The sequence below is a fragment of the Bufo bufo genome, chromosome 2 (assembly GCF_905171765.1).
Source record: "Bufo bufo chromosome 2, aBufBuf1.1, whole genome shotgun sequence".
In the NCBI taxonomy this organism is placed as follows: domain Eukaryota; kingdom Metazoa; phylum Chordata; class Amphibia; order Anura; family Bufonidae; genus Bufo; species Bufo bufo.
In genome coordinates, this window is record NC_053390.1 from 390,536,017 (window position 1) to 390,558,305 (window position 22,289).

The 22,289-nt window shown below is 43.5% G+C and overlaps 1 protein-coding gene across 1 annotated transcript in view; it reads right to left on the reverse strand.

Moving 5' to 3' along the window:
* SLC44A1 (solute carrier family 44 member 1) overlaps positions 1-22,289 on the reverse strand; it is a 164,782-nt gene that overhangs the window by 102,040 nt on the left and 40,453 nt on the right. Inside the window, exon 2 of the mRNA XM_040417211.1 lies at positions 14,735-14,824. Within this exon, the coding sequence (XP_040273145.1) occupies positions 14,735-14,824 (90 nt within the window). The remainder of the gene's footprint in view (positions 1-14,734; positions 14,825-22,289) is intronic.

A 22,289-nucleotide genomic window follows, 5' to 3' on the forward strand; every position in this document is an offset into this window, starting at 1 on the left:
GACAAGAATAGGACATGTTATATTTTTTTAGCGGGGCCGCGGAACGGAGCCACGGATGCGGACAGCACACGGAGTGCTGTCCGCATCTTTTGCGGCCCCATTGAAATGAATGGGTCCGCATCCGAGCCGACAAAACGGCGGCTAGGATGCGGACCCAAACAACGGTCGTGTGCATGAGGCCTAAGGAGAATAGCAGAAACTCCTAATGCTGGCCATACATGTAATGATTGCGGAGACCCTCAAATGCCAGGGCAGTACAAACACCCCACAAATGACCCCATTTTGGAAAGAAGACACCCCAAGGTATTCGCTGATTTGAGTCCATGAAAGATTGAACATTTTGTTACAAGTTAGCGGAAAGGGAGACTGTGAGAAAAAAATAAAAAATAAAAATAATCAATTTCCGCTAACTTGTGCCAAAAAATAAATAAAAAATCTATGAACTCGCCATGCCCCTCACGGAATGCCTTGGGGTGTCTTCTTTCCAAAATGGGGTCACATGTGGGATATTTATACTGCCCTGGCATTTTAGGAGCCCTAAAGCGTGAGAAGAAGTCTGGAATCCAAATGCCTAAAAATGCCCTCCTAAAAAGGTACTCATTGGACTTTTCGGCCCCTTTGCGCATCTTGGCTGCAAAAAAGTGTCACACATGTGGTATCGCCGTACTCAGGAGAAGTAGGGCAATGTGTTTTGGGGTGTATTTTTACATATACCCATGCTGGGTACGGCGATACCACATGTGACACTTTTTTGCAGCAAAGATGCGCAAAGGGGCCGAAAGTCCAATGAGTACCTTTTAGATAGGCATTTTTAGGCATTTGGATTCCAAACTACTTTTCACGCTTTAGGGCCCCTATAAATACCCCACAAGTGACCCCATTTTAGAAAAAAGACACCCCAAGGTATTCCGTGAGGGGTATGGTGAGTTCATAGAAGATTATTTTTTTGTCACAAGTTAGTGGAATATGAGACTTTGTAAGAAAAAACTAAAAAAATATCAATTTCCGCTAACTTGTGACCAAAATAAAAGTTCTTCTATGAACTCGCCATGCCCCTCATGGAATACCTTGGGTTGTTTTCTTTCAAAAATGGGGTCACTTGTGGGGTATTTATACTGCCCTGGCATTTTAGGGGCCCTAAAGCGTGAGAAGTAGTTTGGAATCCAAATGCGTAAAAATGTCCTGTGAAATCCTAAAGGTACTCATTGGAATTTGGGCCCCTTTGAGAATCTTGGCTGCAAAAAAAGTGTCCCTCATGTGGTATCGCCGTACTCAGGAGAAGTAGGGCAATGTGTTTTGGGGTGTATTTTTACATATACCCATACTGTGTGTGAGAAATATCTCTGTAAATGACAACTTTAAAAAGAAAAAAATTATACAAAGTTGTCGATTTACAGAGATATTTCTCTCACCCAGCATGGGTATATGTAAAAATACACCCCAAAACACATTGCCCTACTTCTCCTAAGTACGGCGATACCACATGTGTGACACTTTTTTGCAGCCTAGGTGTGTAAAGTCCAACGAGTACCTTTAGGCTTTACAGGGTTGCTCACAATTTAGCCCTGCCCAAAATGCCAGAACAGTAAACACACCCCACAAATGACCCCATTTCGGAAAGTAGACACCCCAAGGTATTCACTGAGGGGCATAGTAAGTCCGTGGGAGATTTTTTATTTTTTTGCCAGAAGTTAGCAGAAATGGAAACTTTATAAAAAAAAAAAATTTCCTCAGAAAGTGTCATTTTCCGCTAACTTGTGAAAAAAAATTAAATCCTACATAAACTCACCATGCCCCTCCGCGAATACTTTGGGGTGTTTTCTTTCTAAAATGGGTTCATTTGGGGGGTATTTATACTATCCTGGCATTCTAGCACCTCAAGAAACATGACAGGTGCTCAGAAAGTCAGAGCTGCTTCAAAATGCGGAAATTCACATTTTTGTACCATAGTTTGTAAACGATATAACTTTTGCGCAAACCAATAAATATACATTTATTGGATTTTTTTTAATCAGACATGTAGCACAATAAATTCTGACACAAACTTGTATAGAAATGTAATTATATTTGAACAATTTAACCAGAGAAAGTTAAAAATACACCTTTTTTTTGAGAAAACTGCAGTTTATTTTGATTAATATCAGAAAAATGAAAAATGCTAGCAGCAATCAAATACCACCAAAAGAAAGCTGTATTTGTGAGAAGAAAAGGAGGAAAAATTCATTTGGGTGCCAAGTTGCATAACCGAGCAATAAACCGTTAAAGTTGTGAAGTGCCGATTTGTAAAAAAGGGCCTGGTCACTAGGGGGGTATAAACCTGTGGTCCTTAAGTGGTTAAAGGAGCTGCAGGAATATCTGGCAAGTACTGGCTTGTGTGGTACATGTGACAACAATCTCCCGTATTCTTCATATGTCTGGGCTATGGGGTAGAGTGGCAAGACGAAAGCCTTTTCTTACGAAGAAAACATCCAAGACAGGCTACATTTTGAAAAAACACATCTGAAGTCTACCAAAAGCTTGTGGGAAAAGGTGTTCTGGTCTGATGAAACCAAGGTTGAACTTTTTGGCCATAATTCCAAAAGATATGTTGTTTGGCCCAAAAACAACACTGCACATCACCAAAAGAACACCATACCCACAGTGAAGCATGGTGGTGGCAGCATCATGCCAAGGAGCTGTTTTCTTCAGCTGGAACTGGGGCCTTAGTTAAAGGGGTTGTACGGGATGAAAGTAATTTTTTAAAACGTTAATAATCACCTTGACATTACGCAGTAAAGTCATCCTGATTCTCTGTGTATTTTTTTTCATCCCCTTTGCTCCTATGAGTCCCTAATACTACATAGCATCTCCTGCGCTATGTCATTTCCGGCCACACTGCCTTATGGGTCCCACAAGGCTGTGTGACTCTGCAGCTGGATCTCACAAGCCTTTCCACTCCCCCTAATCAGTATTCCGCCTCCTGCCACTCATACTCCTCATCAGTATTCCTCCCCTAAAACCACCTTTTTCTAAGCCTACAAGCTGAATCCCTCCCTGCTTCCATGTATCTGCTCTCTGCTAGCATTGCATAAAAGACAATAGTGGCAGGGAGCGATCTGACTGGCATGTAGGGACATGGGAGGTGTGGTTAGCACCCATACTGTAGCACATCCCATTCATTGCAAATGATCTTGGGAGGCGTGCACTATGCTAAATAGCATAGTTTGCTGCCTCCAATAGAACCTCCTTCTACTCCTAATAACACTCCTCTATGGCCGATGAAGTAATCGGCAGAGGGGGGCGTTCCTTAGTGAGGCGACGTCCCTCCTCCAAATACTGCCTCCTTCTTCCCAGACTAACGCCCTCTGTGCCCGGTGATGTCACAGAGGGGCGTGGTTTAGCGGACATTTATCTTCTACCGACAGCCTCCTTGCTAGCTGCAGAACGATCCTGTGTGCTGGTGACGTCACCGGGCTCCTTGCTAAGCGGAAGAAGAGGCTTAGCACCAGTAAGGAGTCGGTACGTCACTGAATCTTTGAAAATCGGAACTTCCGGCTGAGAATTTATGAAAGAAATACAGGGCATCAGAAAACTCTAGCAAAGGTAGGACAGGAATGTATGTAATATTTGTGCGCTTGTTGTACCCTTACAACAATGTCCCCAATCCCGGACAACCCCTTTAAGCTAGAGGGAATTATGAACAGTTCCAAACAACAGTCAATATTGGCACAAAACCTTCAGGCTTCTGCTAGAAAGCTGAACATGAAGAGGAACTTCATCTTTCAGCATGACATTGACCCCAAGCATACACCCAAATCAACAAAGGAATGGCTTCACCAGTAGAAGATTAAAGTTTTGGAATGGCTCAGCCAAAGCCCAGACCTGAATCCGATTGGAAATCTGTGGGGTGATCTGAAGAGGGCTGTGCACAGGAGATGCCCTCGCAATCTGACAGATTTGGAGTGTTTTTGCAAAGAAGAGTGGGCAAATCTTGCCAAGTCAAAATGTGCCATGCTGATGGACTCATACCCAAAAAGACTGAGTGCTGTAATAAAATCAAAAGGTGCTTCAACATAGTATTAGTTTAGGGGGTGCACACTTATGCAACCATATTATTTTATTTTTATATTTTTTATTCGCTCTACCTGAAAGATTTCAGTTTGTTTTTTTAATTGAGTTGTACAGTTTATAGGTCACATTAAAGGTGGAAAAAGTTCTGAAATGATTTATCTTTGTCTTTTTACATCACAGAAACCTGACATTTTAACAGGGGTGTGTAGACTTTTTATATCCACTGTGTGTATATATATATATATATATATATATATATATATATATATATATATATATATATATATATTATCCAAAGAATGAGGCAGCACTCATTCTTTGGATACTATACTCATCTATAGCCGTTTGAGCCTGTGGCTGAGAGGACTTGCACCCGTGATTCTGGTCTTGTGCTGCTGTGAGTGTGTGTGTGTATATATATATATATATATTAGGGGTGCACCGAAATTCCGGCAGCCGAAAATATCGGCCGAAAATGCACCTAATCCACTTCGGCCGATATTGTTTTTTGAGCAGTGTATATATACACACTGCTCAAAAAAATAAAGGGAACCCTTAAACAACACAATGTAACTCCAAGGTCAATCACACTTCTGTGAAATCAAACTGTCCACTTAGGAAGCAACACTGAGTGACAATCAATTTCACATGCTGTTGTGCAAATGGGATAGACAACAGGTGGAAATTATAGGCAATTAGCAAGACACCCCCAATAAAGGAGTGGTTCTGCAGGTGGTTACCACAGACCACTTCTCAGTTCCTATGCTTCCTGGCTGATGTTTTGGTCACTTTTGAATGCTGGCGGTGCTTTCACTCTAGTGGTAGCATGAGAAGGAGTCTACAACCCACACAAGTGGCTCAGGTAGTGCAGCTTATCCAGGATGGCACATCAATGCGAGCTGTGGCAAGAAGGTTTGCTGTGTCTGTCAGCGTAGTGTCCAGAGCATGGAGGCGCTACCAGGAGACAGGCCAATACATCAGGAGACGTGGAGGAGACCGTAGGAGGGCAACAACCCAGCAGCAGGACCGCTACCTCCGCCTTTGTGCAAGGAGGAACAGGAGGAGCACTGCCAGAGCCCTGCAAAATGACCTCCAGCAGGCCACAAATGTGCATGTGTCTGCTCAAACGGTCAGAAACAGAATCCATGAGGGTGATCTGAGGGCCCGTCGTCCACAGGTGGGGGTTGTGCTTACAGCCCAACACCGTGCAGGACGTTTGGCATTTGCCAGAGAACACCAAGATTGGCAAATTCGCCACTGGCGCCCTCTGCTCTTCACAGATGAAAGCAGCTTCACACTGAGCACATGTGACAGACGTGACAGAGTCTGGAGACGCCGTGGAGAACGTTCTGCTGCCTGCAACATCCTCCAGCATAACCGGTTTGGCATTGGGTCAGTAATGGTGTGGGGTGGCATTTCTTTGGAGGGCCGCACAGCCCTCCATGTGCTCGCCAGAGGTAGCCTGACTGCCATTAGGTACCGAGATGAGATCCTCAGACCCCTTGTGAGACCATATGCTTGTGCGGTTGGCCCTGGGTTCCTCCTAATGCAAAACAATGCTAGACCTCATGTGGCTGAAGTGTGTCAGCAGTTCCTGCAAGACGAAGGCATTGATGCTATGGACTGGCCCGCCCGTTCCCCAGACCTGAATCCAATTGAGCACATATGGGACATCATGTCTCGCTCTATCCACCAACGTCACGTTGCACCACAGACTGTCCAGGAGTTGGCAGATGCTTTAGTCCAGGTCTGGGAGGAGATCCCTCAGGAGACTGTCCGCTACCTCATCAGGAGCATGCACAGGCGTTGTAGGGAGGTCATACAGGCACGTGGAGGCCACACACACTACTGAGCCTCATTTTGACTTGTTTTAAGGACATTACATCAAAGTTGGATCAGCCTGTAGTGTGTTTTTCCACTTTAATTTTGAGTGTGACTCCAAATCCAGACCTCCATGGGTTGAAAAATTTGATTTCCATTTTTTTATTTTTGTGTGATTTTGTTGTCAGCACATTCAACTATGTAAAGAACAAAGTATTTCAGAAGAATATTTAATTAATTCAGATCTAGGATGTGTTATTTTTGTGTTCTTTATTTTTTTGAGCAGTGTATATATATATATATATATATATATATATATATATATACATATATACATATATACACACACACATACACATATATACATACATACATATACACTGATGACGGCATTAGAACATATTCTGCTTTATAAAGTACCCAGGGCAGGACTTCAATGTGAAGTGCTTTCTGCATTGAGCAACTTCACAGCCTCCTTCCCCTTCTTAGAGACCACTACACCTGTCTCTCAATTATTGAAACGAAACAGATTCAAACTGAAACACCTGTACTGAAGGGATGACTTTGTATCTGCTGAGAAAGGCTTTGTGCCGAAACACGTCCTGATATATGCTGAATATCTGTGATGCCTATGACTAAAGAATAAAGCAAAATACCTTTAAGCAAGACACAGTTGGCGGGATTTCCTTGTATATCTCATGTGGACCTCGCGCCTTCCCGCTGCAACGTGACCATCGATGGAGTGCTGACTGGATTATAGCTTATCAAGTTCCTGCATTTGGCTGGCCTGCATTCAAACAGCTAAATTATGGGTTTCAGTAATGTAATCAGTGAACATGGACATACCTGGAGTTCTTTTTAATAAAAAAAATAATCTTACTGTACTATGCCTGATATTTCATGCTTCTTCTGAGATTCAGGGATGCAGTGCTGCCATTTTATATCATACACAGGCAAACATTTCAGTGAAGTGAATGGGGATTCTGAAATCCTTATATTGTGATTTCCCTCATTAACCTTTAGGGATATATGAAAACGGCAGGGGGAAAGCTGCGGTGAAAACTTATCAGGAACAACCAGCCTTACCAACACTGGACGACATCAATGGCTTACTGATCTTCCCTTCAAATGAAAGCCACCCCTGGCTGCTGGGAATCTGCTTCTCAATCCTGTCTTCTAGCAGATCACATCCATTAATACCTCAGCAGCACTACTGAGACACAATTCACACGGACCTGCTCATCTTTTTCTAGGTTTATTGACGCTGCTTATTTCAGTCATTGTTAGTCAGTCATAAAAGAAAAATAGCAAAAAAGAAACTAACAAAAGTCTGGTATAACTGGAAATATTTACTTCATCTATCGTCACAAAGAAAAAAAATACAGTAGCAGTAGCAAAAGGTCAAATATAAAGTGCATACTTTTTTGGGATTTAACCCTTTAGGTGTTCCACAAGAAGTAAAGGAAAATGGAGATGGAATTTCAAAATTTCACTTTTTTGGCAGATTTTCCATTTTAATCCATTTTTTCTTTAACACATCGAGGGCTGACAGTCAAAGAAAACTCAATATTTATTACCCTGATTCTGCAGTTTACAGAAACACCCCACATGTGGTAGTAAACTGATGTAAGGGCACACGGCAGGGTGCAGAAGAAAAGAAGTGCCATATGGTTTTGGGAAGGCAGATTTTGCTGGACTGGTTTTTAGATGCCATGTCCCATTTGAAGCCCCCCTGATGCACCCTTTCAGTAAAAACTCCCAAAAAGTGACCCCATTTTGGAAACTAGGGGATAAGGTGCCAGTTTTACTGGTACATATGATTTTTAATTGCTCTATATTACGTATTTTGTGAGGCAAAGTAAGGTTGTTACGTACGCAATAATATCAAATATTTTTACTTTGTTTCAGTTTTACATAAAGTATTTAAAAAAATAAATGTTTTTGTGTCTCCATTTACTGAACGTCTTGTCCAGGTGCTCGTTTTTTGCAGGAAGAGTTGACGTTTTTATTGTTACCATTTTTGGGTACATATGATTTTTTGATCATTAATTTTTACACTTTATGGGGCAAGGTGACCAAAAAAATTGGCTGTTTTGGCACAGTTTTTATTTATTTTTACAGTGTTCACCTAGGGGGTTAGTTTATGTGACATTTTTATAGAGCAGATTGTTATGGATGTGGCAATACTTATAATAATATGTATACTTTTTCTTATTAAAATTTTACACAATAATAGCATTAAAAAAATAAATTAAAAAAAAGATATTTTAGTGTCTCCATTGTCTGAGAGCCATACATTTTTTTTATTTTTTGACCGATTGTCTTAGGTAGGGTCTCATTTTTTGCGGGATGAGGTCACGGTTTGATTGGTACTATTTTGGGGGGCATACGCCTTTTTGATCGCTTGATGTTGCAATTTTTGTGATGTAAGGAGACAAAAAAAAAAAGGGCTTTTTTTGGCACCATTATAATTTTTTTTTACGGTGTTCAGCTGAGGGGTTAGGTCATGTGATATTTTTATAGAGCTGGTTGTTACAGACGCGGTGATACCTAATGTGCGCTTTTTCCTTTTTTTTTTTTATTATAAAATCAGGAGAAAGGGGCATTTTTTTGCTTTTTTTTTTTTTTTTACTTTATTTCTGTCCCACTCTGGGACTTGCATTGCAGAGGGGATCAGACCCTCAAAAGTGAACTACAATACATATGTATTGTAATGCATTGCCTGTTAGTGTATTACACTGAGTAATACACTAACAGGTTGCCTAGGAGACCCAGCCTGGGGCTGTATCTCCTCAGCCCCCGTAGAAGGCAGGTCCCGATGCCGTGCAAGGCATTGGGCAGCCTGTGCATGGCATCGGGCTGTCTTGTCACCCATCGGGTCCGCTCCACAGCAGCGCGGGTACCCGATGGGCTCCCTCACCCGCTACATGCGCCTTCTATGCTGCAGTAAGCGCTGACCAGGGCATAGAAGGGGTTAATCCGCCGGCATCGGTTTTTACAGAGATGCTGGCGGATACAGCAGGGGCCCGGCTATCAGGGACTACCGGGCCCCTGCAGTGATCGGGCGCGCACTGCTCCGGTGCCAGCCCGATCACCATGACGTAATAGTACGTCAAAATGCAGCAAGTCACTTGCCGCCATGATGTACTATTACATCATATGTCGGGAAGGGGTTAAAGGGAATCTGTCACCAACATTTGCTGCTACCATGCTGTTGTGCAGACAGACTTGGTGTAAAACATAACTTTGGTATTCCTTTTTTATGTCCAGAAAACAATGTTTATTCTAAAATTAGGCTGAAAAGTGCCCAACAGCCTTTTTAACCCTTTCAGGCCCGGAGGTTTTTTTTTTGCGTTTTCGTTTTGCCTTCCAAGAGCCATAACTTTTTTATTTGTCTGTTTACATAGCCATATGAGGGCTTGTTTTTTGCGGGACAAGTTGTACTTTCTATCGCCACCATTTAATATTGCATATGATATAGTGGGAAAAAAATTCCAAATGGGATGAAATTGCAAAAAAAAAAAAAAGCAATTCCACTACGAATCTGGCGATACCTTATATGTATAGTTTTTCTTGCGTTTTGATAGTGATAAAAAAAAATTGAAAAAAGTGTATTTTTTGCGGGTGATCGCAAATTTTCATTGATACCATTCTGGGGTGCGTATGACTTTTTGATCACTTTTTATAATTTTTTTTTGTAGAAAATGAAGCGACCATTTTGCTGTTTGCTGTATGGGGAATATATTTTTATACTATGGGCGTTTTCGCACATTGCGACACCCATGATGTGCATTTTTTTAGCTCTTATTTTGGGAAAAGGGGGGTGATTAGAATTTTTTTATTTATTTATTTATGTTTGTTTTTTTTACACTTTTTTTTATAGTTCCAATAGGGAACAATAACAATCAATCACTCACCTGATTCCTATTGTCATAGATTCCAATGCACCTATGATGATTTCACTACTTTCCTATGGCGCCCGCAGGGGGCAGGAGCGGGCACCATCTTTAAATACACGCCCGATGATGTACATGGACGTCATCGGGCGTGAAGGGGTTAAGAGCCCAAGCCGCCTACTCAGTGAGCCCAAGCCCACCCATTCACAGAGCCTAGTACTTCCCCTGTGTGCTCTAACTGCCTGCGACCCTCTCCCCCTCTGCTGGTGATGTCGCCTCTCGGTGCTCTGCCTTGGCCTGTTCGTCACATTATACAGTAAGGGCATCAGCCCCGCCAAACGCATATTTCACTTTTTTTGCAGATTTTCTATTTTAATTTCCATTTTAACAGCGAAGCAAACCTCAATATTTATTACCCTAATTCTGCTGCTTACGGACACACTCCACATGTGGTCATAAACTGCTGTATGGGCACATCGCAGGGCTCAGAAGAGAAGTAGCACAATTTAACTTTTGGAGGGCAGACAGAGTTTGCTGGAATGGTTTTCAGGTGCCATGTTGATGAGACCCTGAGGTACCCCAACAGCAGAAATCCCCAAAAAGTGACCACATTTTGAAACTACAACCTTCAAGGAATTTTAAGGGGTGTAGTGAGTGCTTTGACTCAAAAAGATGTTTCACAGAATTTAGAAACACTTAACTGTGCAAATAAAATGTTTATCCCCAATTTTTTTTTATTTTCACAAGGGGTAACAGGAGAAAAAGCACCCCACAATCTGTTACCCATTTACTCCTAAGTACGGCAACACCCTATATGTGGTCATAAACTGCTGTGTGGGCGCACTGGAGGGCTCAGAAAGGAAGGAGCTCTATTTGGTGAGCAGATTATGGATGGAATGGTTTCCAGCGCATGTCGCTTTATTTTGGAAACTATGTTGCTCAAAGTATTTAAAAAAAAAGGGTGCAGTGATCATTTGGACAAAACAGGTATTTTGTAGAAATGAATGAGCAGGGGACCATGCAAAATTTATATTGCAAGTTTTCCACCGATATGGCATTTCAGTACCCAGTAGACTTTGCCCATTTTGTGCCATCTGATACCCCACACCCCTTATATTGTTTGGCAGGTTCTACTGGGTACGGAAATGCAATAAGTGTGGCAAGTGCCAACACAGCAATTTAACCTGAATAGTAAATACCAATATAGTATATCTTCCATGTACTTTATCATTAAGCTATAATATTCTGCCTACATTCAATGTGCTGCTGCCTGTTCATAGTGCGCTCTGCACTGATGAATGGCAGGAAAAGTTTAAGGTATATTGGTACGCCATAGACTTTTTCCAGGGTGCCCACAGAGAGGGCTCTGAGTGCCACCTTTGGCACCATAGGTTCGCCATGACTGCCCTAGACTGGTAAAGTTAGTGACACTGACCCCTCCACTGCATTAAACAAAGTTTTAGTAGAAAATATTTTCTACTTTCCTGGCGGGCATCTTTTGGTTTATCTTACAGTTTAAAAATATGATAACTTTCCATTCCCTATACAAACTGTAATTCTAATAAAAAATTCCCAACCCTAATAAGGCCTGCGGTCCTTCAAAACTGGAGTTAGAGTGTCAGAATTTCAGGGGTTGCATCCATAATAAGAGTCCCAATAGCATCTGTATTATACCACTGTGAAAATCGGCCACAGTGGGGGGGGGGGAGGAGATTAAAACCAACAGAAAAAAATTCTAAGTGTTTATGGCGACAGTCAGTGGATGAAAATGTCTGATGAAATACTCTGTCAAAAATAGATCAGAGAGATGATGAGAAGGTGCCCATCTTCTCACTCCTTTTCTGGAAAACAGAACTGCCCACTGCCACTGCCCATATGTATGCTCCCTGACTAATATAGTGGGGAATGTCATAACATGCAAAGAAGTTCATGTTACCCCTTCCCCAGGATCTAGGCCTCTACTCCTCTCTCTGCAGCCTGTCATCCGGTTCCCTATTGGAAGCCATTACCCACACCACTTTTCCACACCAACATAACTGGCTAAAGAGGCAAGGTTCAGTTTACTATATCTTAGGCTGTATAGCAACCAGTGATATGAGCTAGGTTTGTTTTAAAGCTAAGTATCTAAACTTTAAAACAAGACCAGGAGTTCTGTGCAGCTCCCACTTCGCCTCTCTAGTTCTGGCTGTATGTCCGGCAGTATGGCAGCTAGCACCACATTCCTAGTCTTGTTTTAAAGCTTAGATTATAATGTTTACAAGAAGACAAGATATAGCTACTGAAGTGCCACACTGCAAGGACATATGATACGTATCCTTAGTAGGCAAAGGTTTAAGAACCTGAGCAAGAAAGCATTAGATACTTCCTTCTCTGGATTGTGAGGTTGCCATCATCTATAATGAACATGTGTGATGTTGATTTAACTTTGTTAGGTCTCCACGCAATAAATGAAACCTGTCAGATTTTTTATTTTTTTATTTTATAAAGTACCGGTAGTTGGTCACATTTCTGTAGGACAACCTACTCTATACTGACTAATGGCTCATGCCCACGAATGTAAGGGCTACATGTCCGTGCTGTGGCCTGCGATGCACGGGCACAGACCATAGGGCAGCTGCATGCGGATCGCTGACCCATTCACTTGAATAGGGACCGCCATCTGCATCGCAAAAAAGTAGTGCATGCCCTACTTTTTTGCGGTGCAGAGGCACGGCCAGAAACACCACGGAAGCACTCCGTAGTGCTTCCGTGGGGTTCTGACCCGTGCCTCCATTCTGCATCTCCGTAATTGGGGATCCATTCAATTGAATGGGTCCGCAATCCATGAAGAGAAATGCACACGACCGGTACCCGTGTATTGCGGACCCGCTGTATGCGTGTGCATGAGCCCCAACTCAAAACAATTGCAGTCACTTTCTAAGCATAGTTTACAATGTCAAAGGTGTAAAACATCTTGTGAAACAGGCATAGGATTATTTTACAGCTTGTACAACATTTGGTTTGCAGCCATTCAAGATTAGCTTTTTGTGGCTGTCAAAACATGTTAAAATGCCAACTTGGCATTCTAGTTATAACTTCATGATCACTACAAAAATCCACATAAATACATATAGCATGGGCTGATTGTTCTTTCATGGCCTTCTAGAAACAAAACTACGCAATGAACTATGTGGTATGTGGTCATTTCATGTCCAATTTGGATGGGTGAGGAAATAATACAATAAAGAAAGCCCAATAATCAAGCACCTGAGGAATCTGCACAAATCACAAAACTAGCACTAATAATAATAATAATAATAATAATAATAATAATAATAATTATTAGGGAGAAAATAAAATTATAGTGCCTATTAGCCCATTTTTTAGTGCAGCACCAATTTTCAGCATCACTGGATACCAAACAAAAAGGGGTTTTCAGCCCTTATAAAAATACAAAAAAGTAACTATATGTGTCTAAATGCTCACAAGGCGTTATCACCAATGATCAGAAGTAATCATTTTTTTACTTCCATTATGTTTCCCAGCTATTTACAGCACCTTTGTTTTGATGCTGTCAGGGCTTCAAGAGAGTAGTATTACCCTTGTGAGGGGCTACAGTTCGCATGATTCCTCTCCCCCTCACAGACATTGCCTCGATTTACAGCTGCCTGCATGCCCCTATATTGCAATCTGTAAGGTCGAGCTTTATGTACTGCCCTTCTGCTCTCCTACTCAAAAGGGACACTGCATGATCTGCTGCCTAGAGTGAGAAACATGATGCTCAGGAAGAAGCAGGAACATTCAGGGGAGCAGTGGAGTAATAGACTAGGATATGTGACTTCCAATACTACAGGAATGGGAGACAGGGAAGATAACCACATGTTCGGAGTATAGCAGGCCTAACAAGTGAGACTGACTTGAAAATGGATCTACGTTACAGACATTAAAGGAGTTGTCTCACTTCAGCATGTGGCATGTACACCCACGAAAAAGTAGCCAACCTCGAATATATCCAAATCAAACTGCCTAATAGTAACTCTGTATTAGTTGTTCATAGCAGCCAATCAGAGCTCAGCTTTCATTTTTTCATTGCCCTGAAGAAACTGAAAGCTGAGCTCTGATTGGTCGCTATGGGCAACTAAGACTGATTTATTATTCAGTTTGATAAAAGTGGCCTATTGTGTCAGAAAGATGGTGTTCTCCCTGGAACAGCGAATAGTGATTGTGGAGGCTATATGCGAAGCAGCTGGACATTGCAGAGCTGCTCCCAGTAAAGTGAATGGGAGCAGAACTACAGTGGACAGGGCCGTGTAGTTTCTGTGCCAGAGCTACTCACTTGCCATAGGTGCAGGGTGTCAGACCTCCGCAGATCAGATATTGGTGGCCTAACTATAGTAAAAACCCATGAAAATAAAAATCCTGGAGAACGCCTTTAATGGTTCACATGTCCTCTACTACACCACAGAGTACCATATAGCACACATTAAACACTTGACTTTTTTCTGCCTATATTGGACAACAATGAAAACATTGATCTGTATTAACCTACGTTAAGTTCAGGTGCAGCAAAAGTGCTGCAGGACGGATGCAGAATTTGAGTACAGACTCACAATAAAATAAACAAACAGAGTTCACATGCTGCAGACTAAATACCAAAACAGCTTTGGAGCAAAAAAGTTGGTCACTCCACTGTAGATGTCATGAAATCCCAAAACACCATGTTTTCCATTGAGCGTGCAGCCCCTGCATACGGCACTGGCACAATATCAATCAAGGAGAAGCATCTACGTTTCTCAGAATACCCAGGAAAGTTCCATCTTAAATGTCCAAGTCTATATGCAGTGGACAGTTGGGGACAGAAAGAACTGACCAAAAAATGTGATTTAGATTTTAGGATGATTTACTTAAGATTAGTAGTGTGTTAACAGTTGAAATGACATTTATAAAGAATAGATACAGACAGGCGACAGCGGCATTCATCTACTCACCATCCCAACACAGAAAAGGATAAACAGCAGGAGCCACGGAATATCAGTGCAACTGTGCTCCTCCAACGGCCTCCAATCCCGCTTCGAGCTCTGAAAGCAAAGACATAAAAGCTACGTAACTTCTTCATAAAACCATCGTCAGCATATAAAAAGCAAAAACACACGTGCTATTTTACTACAAGCTCCGCACTGTAAGGGCCAGCCAATTCCACATTTTTCGTTTAATATTTTCAGTTGTTTTATTTGGTATGGTGCTTATATGAGAAGAGGGATTCTGTCAAGTCTGCTATGCTGCACAGTATGGCCTTGTTCACATTTCCGTATCCATTTGTCGTCCGTAAAAAAATAATAATAAGTCAGTGTTTCATCTGTGAAGATGTCCATGTTTGGTCTGTGTGTCCGTTTTTTGCCCTCTAGTTAACCTCTTAAGGACATAGGACGTACCGGTACGCCCTATTTCCCGAGTCCTTAAGGACCAAGGACGTACTGGTACGTCCTGACTTAAATTCGGAATTCCGCCGCCGCGGGGGTTAATCGGAACGGGACGCCGGCTGAAATCATTCAGCCGGCATCCCGTAACAACGCAGGGGGGGGGGTCATTTGACCCCCCCGTATCGGCGATCGCAGAAAACCGCAGGTCAATTCAGACCTGCGGTTTTCTGCGTTTCCGGTCCATTCGGGTGTCCTGTGACCCGATGAACCGGAAAAAGACTGCGATCGGTGGCGTAATTTTACACCACCTATCGCAGTCCGAGGATTTGGAGAGGCGGTGCTGGCCCTGGTGCTGAACGCCGCTGTCCAGGGTGCTGATTGGTGCAGGGGAGAGAGGCGCGAGATTCAAACTTCCTGCGCTCCTCTCTCCCCTCCTCTTCCTGTCCAGCACCCTGACCGTGCAGCACCGTCCAGAACGAGCTCCTGTGTCCCCCTAATCGCCATCCATCACCCTCCTGCACCCATCGCCACCCAGGTAGGTTAGGGTCAGTGAGGGAGAGGCACCGTTAGGCAGGGAAAGAAGGGAAAAGTTAGTTAGGAAAAAAAAAAAAAAACTTTTATTCCAAACTTCCATCTATCCATCTAACCCTAACCCAGACCCCCCCCTGCCACTTGCCCCCCCCCACCCACCACCAGCCCCCCTCCCCCACCCCACACCAGCCTCCCCCCTTCCTCACCACCACTTTTTTTTTTTTTTGCGTGCGCTGACTGGCCGGCACTTTTTTGCGTCCGTCCAGTGTTAGCGCATCGCCCGCCCCACCACCCCACCGACCGCTGATCAGCGTTGTACCACTGATCAGCAAGTTTTAACTTTTTTTTTTCCTAACACTTGCCCTTTTTTTTTGCCTTTTTTAGTACGCGAACACCCGTTGCCCCCACACACACGCACATAGAATAAAGGTTTCCACACACGCACACCTACACGCACACACACCCATGGCCCGCCGGATGTTCTCGGCCGAGGAGGCATACGCCCAGATTGCCTCCAACTCTGAGAGCCCCAGTGAGGATGAGGATGACCCCACATTCCTTTTGTCATCCGCATCCTCCTCATCATCATCGGATGACGATGAGCCACCAAGGCGGCGGAGACGCCGCCAGGCGGAGCCAGGGGCCCCACATGCTAGGGATCCTGTGGCCCACACTAGTACGAGCCGCCCTGGGGTTCGTACTGGTTTCCCGGCCCACCAAATAAGTCCACCAGAGCCCCCTGCCGATGAACTTAGCTGGTGTCCCCCAGTGGACTTTGAGCCTGAGATTCCGGATTTTGCTGGCAATCCTGGAATCCAGATTCCCACAGTGGGGTTTACTGAAATAGACTATTTTAGTTTTTTTTTCAGTAACCCACTGGTGAATTTGATGGTGGAGCAGACGAATCTGTACGCCCAACAGTTTGTCGCTCAAAACCCAGGCTCAGTTTTGGCTAGACCCGGTGGCTGGACGCCGGTCAGTGCAGCCGAGATGAGGACATTTTGGGGCCTCGTGCTGCATATGGGTCTAGTCCAAAAACCCAGTGTCAGGCAATACTGGAGTGGGGACGTCCTATACCAGACCCCACTGTACAGTATGGTCATGACACGTACACGGTTTGAGGCCATCCGGAAATGTCTGCATTATTCCGATAATGCAGCATGTCCACCCCGAGGTGATCCTGCCTATGACCGGCTGTATAAGATACGGCCGGTCATCGATCACTTTGGGGCCAAATTCATGGAGGCCTACGTACCTGGAAGGGAGGTCGCGGTTGATGAGTCTCTCGTTGCGTTCAAGGGGAGACTCAGTTTCCGCCAATACATTCCCACAAAGCGGGCGAGGTATGGCGTGAAGCTATACAAAATTTGTGAGAGTGCCTCAGGGTACACTTACAAATTTCGTGTGTACGAGGGGCGAGATTCCCGTATTCAACCCCCAGAATGTCCCCCCACTCTGGGTGTTAGCGGGAAACTCGTGTGGGACCTTATGTACCCACTGCTGGATAATGGTTACCACTTGTACGTGGACAACTTTTATACCAGCATTCCCTTGTTCAGGTCCCTTGCCGCTCATCCACGTTCGCTTGTGGGACCGTGCGGAAAAATCAACGCGGCCTCCCTGCCTACCCCCTCCAGGTACCTATCCCCAGGGGTGAGACCCGTGCCCTTACCAGTGGAAACCTGTTGCTGGTCAGGTATAAGGACAAGAGGGATGTCCTTATGCTGTCCACAATCCACGGTAACGGCACCACCCCTGTCCCTGTGCGAGGTACCGCGGCAACGGTCCTCAAGCCCGATTGTATCGTCGACTACAATCGGTATATGGGAGGAGTTGATCTCTCTGATCAAGTCCTCACGCCATATAACGCCATGCGCAAAACCCGGGCATGGTACAAAAAAGTTGCGGTCTACTTGGTACAGGTTGCCATGTACAACTCTTTTGTACTATGCCGAAGCGCTGGCAGCACAGGGACATTCCTCCAGTTCTATGAGGCAGTCCTCAAGGCCCTGATCTTTTCGGACCGGGAAAGAGCAGGCCGGAGTACCTCGGGAACTGGAGGCGCCCGGATCGTCCCTGGCCAACACTTTCCAGGTGTGGTCCCCCATACTGGAAAGAAGGGACGAACCCAAAAAAAGTGCAGAGTGTGTCACAAGAGGGGGATACGGAAGGACACCACTACTCAATGTGACACGTGCCCCGATCATCCGGGCCTCTGCATTATCAATTGCTTCAGGGAGTATCACACTTCCATGGAGTACTAAATTTTTATAATCCCCAACAGTCCACTAGAGAACATAAAACACTATGGCTCTCAGACTTTGGAGACACGGAAACAATTTTTCTTTCCCCAAAAAATATTAGTTTTAGTGCAGGCATCCTCAAACTGCGGCCCTCCAGATGTTGTAAAACTATAACTCCCAGCATGCCCAGACAACCTACAGCTATCAGCAGGGCATGGTGGGAATTGTAGTTTTACAACATCTGGAGGGCCGCAGTTTTAGGATGCCTGCTTAGTGTTTCCAAAGTCTGAGAGCCATACATATTGGGCATCGTCGCGTGCGTAAAAGTCGTCGCTATAAAAATAACCTTTGACCAAACGCCTCTGATGAACGGTGATAAAATATAAAATAAAAACTGTGCCAAAACACCCATTTTTGGGCAAAATTTCAATTTGAAAACATTTTGCCGGTAATAAAGCAAGGGTTAACAGCCAAACAAAACTAAATATTTATTGCCCCGATTCTGTAGTTTGCAGAAACACCCCATATGTGGTCGTAAATGGCTATATAGCCACACGCCAGGGCATAGAACGAAGGGAACTCCATACGGTTTCTGGAAGGCAGATTTTGATGGACAGTTTTTTTTTTGACACCATGTCCCATTAGAAGCCCCCCCTGATGTAGCCTAGACTAGAAACTCCAAAAAAGTGACCCCATCTAAGAAACTACACCCCTCAAGGTATTCAAAAGTTACTTTACAAACTATGTTAACCCTTTAGGTGTTCCACAAAACTAAATCGCGAATGTAGAAACAATTTTAGAATTTAATTTTTTTGTTACATTGCCTCAAAAAAGAGTAAAATAGAGCAACCAAAAATCAAATTTACCCCAAAAATAGTCCCAAAACAACAACCACCGTATCCCGTAGTTTCCTAGATGGGGTCACTTTTATGGAGTTTCTACTCTAGGGGTGCATCAGGGGGCTTGAAAGGGTACATGGTGTCAATAAACCAGTCCAGCAAAATCTGCCTTCCAAAACCCATATGGTGTTCCCCTCCTTCTATGTGCTACCGTTTGGCCAAACAGTAGTTTACGACCACATATGGGGTGTTTTTGCAAACTACAGAATCAGGGCAACCCATTTTGAGTGTTGTTTGGCAGTTAACCCTTGTTTTACTCCTGGAAAAAATTGATTATATTGGAAAATTTTCCAAAAAAATAGAAATTTCAAAATTGTTTCTCCATCTGCCATTAACTCTTGTGGAACACCTAAAGGGTTAACAAAGTTTGTAAACCCAGTTTTGAATACCTTGAGGGGTGTACTTTCTTAGATAGAGTCACTTTTTTGAAATTTCTATTCTGGGGGTGCAACAGGGGGCTTAAAATGGGACATGGTATAAACAAAACCAGTCCAGCAAAATCTGCCTTCCAAAACCCATATGGTGTTCCCCTCCTTCTATGTGCTACCGTTCGGCCAAACAGTAGTTTACGACCACATATGGGGTGTTTTTGCAAACTACAGAATCAGGGCAACCCATTTTGAGTGTTGTTTGGCAGTTAACCCTTGTTTTACTCCTGGAAAAAATTGATTATATTGGAAAATTTTCCCAAAAATAGAAATTTCAAAATTGTTTCTCCATCTGCCATTAACTCTTGTGGAAGACCTAAAGGGTTAATAAAGTTTGAAAAAACTGTTTTGAATACCTTGAGGGGTGTAGTTTCTAGAATGGGTCATTTTTGGGAGGTTTCTATTATCTAAGCCTCACAATATGACTTCAAACCTGAACTGGTCCATAAAAAGTGGGATTTTGAAGATTTCTGAAAATTTCAAAATTTGCTTCTAAACTCCTAAGCCTTGTAACATCCCCAAAAAATAAAATATCATTCCCAAAACAATTCAAACATGAAGTAGACATATGGGGAATGTAAAGTCATCACAATTTTTGGGGGTATTACTATGTATTACAGAAGTAGAGAAACTGAAACTTTGAAATTTGCTAATTTTTCAAAATTTTTGGTAAAAATTTTATTTTTTTATGCAAAAAAATTAACTTTTTTGACCCAATTTTAGCAGTGACATGAAGTACAATATGTGACGAAAAAACAATCTCAGAACGGCCTGGGTAAGTCAAAGCGTTTTAAAGTTATGAGCACTTAAAGTGACACTGGTCAGATTTGCAAAAAATGGCCTGGTCCTTAAGGTGAAAATGAGCCCGGTCCTTAAGGGGTTAAAGTTTATGGTACTATCCACACAATGTTTTTTTTAGCCAGTATATAGCAGCAGTCAAAAATTATTCTTGGCAGTTTTCACGAACAGATGGACCACATTGAAATCAATGGACCCATTTTTAACCCCCATTAAAAACAGGAGTGCACCCATGTATTGGTCATTAATAATGGGTACACTATGTCACTATGTAAGTGGCCTTTCAGGGGTTAAAAAAAAAATACTCCCCTCAACCACTTCAGAGGCAGCAGGACCTGACGCCTCCAGCGTTGTGATGTCACATGATGTGAACACAACACTGGGAGCATTAGGTCCTGGTGCCTCCAGTACTAAGCAGGTCTTCCCTTGCATGCAAGTGTATGAGGTATTTTATTTTTCTTAAAAGGGATCTGTCAACACTACCCACTGAGGCTCATTTTATATACTGAGGGGCACTATGGGGTGAATTATTTATACTAGTGGGCACTATGGGAGCTTTTGATGTCCAGGGGGCACTATGGGTGGCGTTATGTACACTGAAGGTACTGCAGTGGTTGGGATGTTAAAGGACTTCTGTCACCCCCCATTGTGCAATTTTCATTAGCAGACATTAGCTATTTGCTAATGTCAGCTGAGTGCAATCATACCATGTCCTACCTTTGTCTGTGGCTTATTTCTTGTAAAAATCATACTTTTATCATATGCAAATTTCTTCACTACCAGCAAGTTGGGCGTGTACTTGCTGGTAGCCGCCGCATCTGCCGCTTCTAGACACGCCCCATCTCCTCTTGATAGACAGGGCCAGCGAGCGCTCTCCTCCTTCCGCTGGCCCAGTCTGCTGCTGAATTCCCGCGCCTGCGCCGTAACGTTCCTCGATCGGCACAGGCGTACTGAGTGAAGGACGCGTGCTTGCCAGCTCATTCCTCAGTGCGCCTGCGCCGATTACGTCACACTACACCCGGAAGAGAAGACTGCCGGCATCAGCAATAATCGGCAGTCTTCTCTTCCGGGTGTAGTGTGACGTAATCGGCGCAGGCGCACTGAGGAAGGAGCTGGCAAGCGCGCGTCCTTCACTCAGTACGCCTGCGCCGATCGAGGAACGTTACGGAGCAGGCGCGGGAATTCAGCAGCAGAGCGGGAGGAGGAGAGCCTCGCTGGCCCGGTCTATCAAGAGGAGATGGGGCGTGTCTAGAAGCGGCAGATGCGGCGGCTACCAGCAAGTACACGCCCAACTTGCTGGTAGTGAAGAAATTTGCATATGATAAAAAGTATGATTTTTACAAGAAATAAGCCACAGACAAAAAGGTAGGACATGGTATGATTGCACTCAGCTGACAATAGCTACATCTGACAGGCTACACTGTACCACAATTATAGGGCCTTGTATCACTGAGATTTGTCTCCTTGGCTGCAGGCACACGCATTGCTGGAGTGCACTGCCATGATTTCATTACGTAAAACCTAGCAGTCCGCAATCAGATTTTATTTTCTTAAAGTGTAACTGCCGTTCGGTTTTTATTTGTGTACTGTATAGGGGCAGTGATACTGACCATTTTTGTAACATACTTTAATTACTAAAATTGCACATTTCTTTTTTTTTTCTTTAACTCGTTTTATTAAAAGAGAATGACAAGTATGGCATACATAAGACAACATGACAACCCACGCAGGGGCTAGTTAGAAATGCAAGGAGATCACTGTTACACAAGGACATTGATATACCGGGAGTCCCAGGTGAGAGGTTACATGATATTGACTTGGGTGATACACATTTTATATGAAGCAAACATAGTGCATACACAAAGGACTTAACGTCCGTAACAACAACATCAACACTGCAAAGTTCCTGCTTATGAGGTGGAGGATCAATGCGAAGTATGCAAGGTGAGTGCAGATGCGCACCAGTCTTATTAATCCTTCCCATCTTTTGAAGTCTAGTGGGTGTGAGGTAACTGCAGTGAAGGAAAAAAAGCTGTATCATCTTATTGTTTATAGAGGGTGATACTTTGGTCGGGGCTATCAATGCCTGCTCCCATTCTTCAGAAGATAAAGAGGATATAGGCAACTTCCACTTATCCTCGACAGCCAACGGGGTCACAGACATGCGACAGTTAAGCAAGTGTGTATACAGAGCAGACACTATACCTCTAGGCCCCTGTGATTT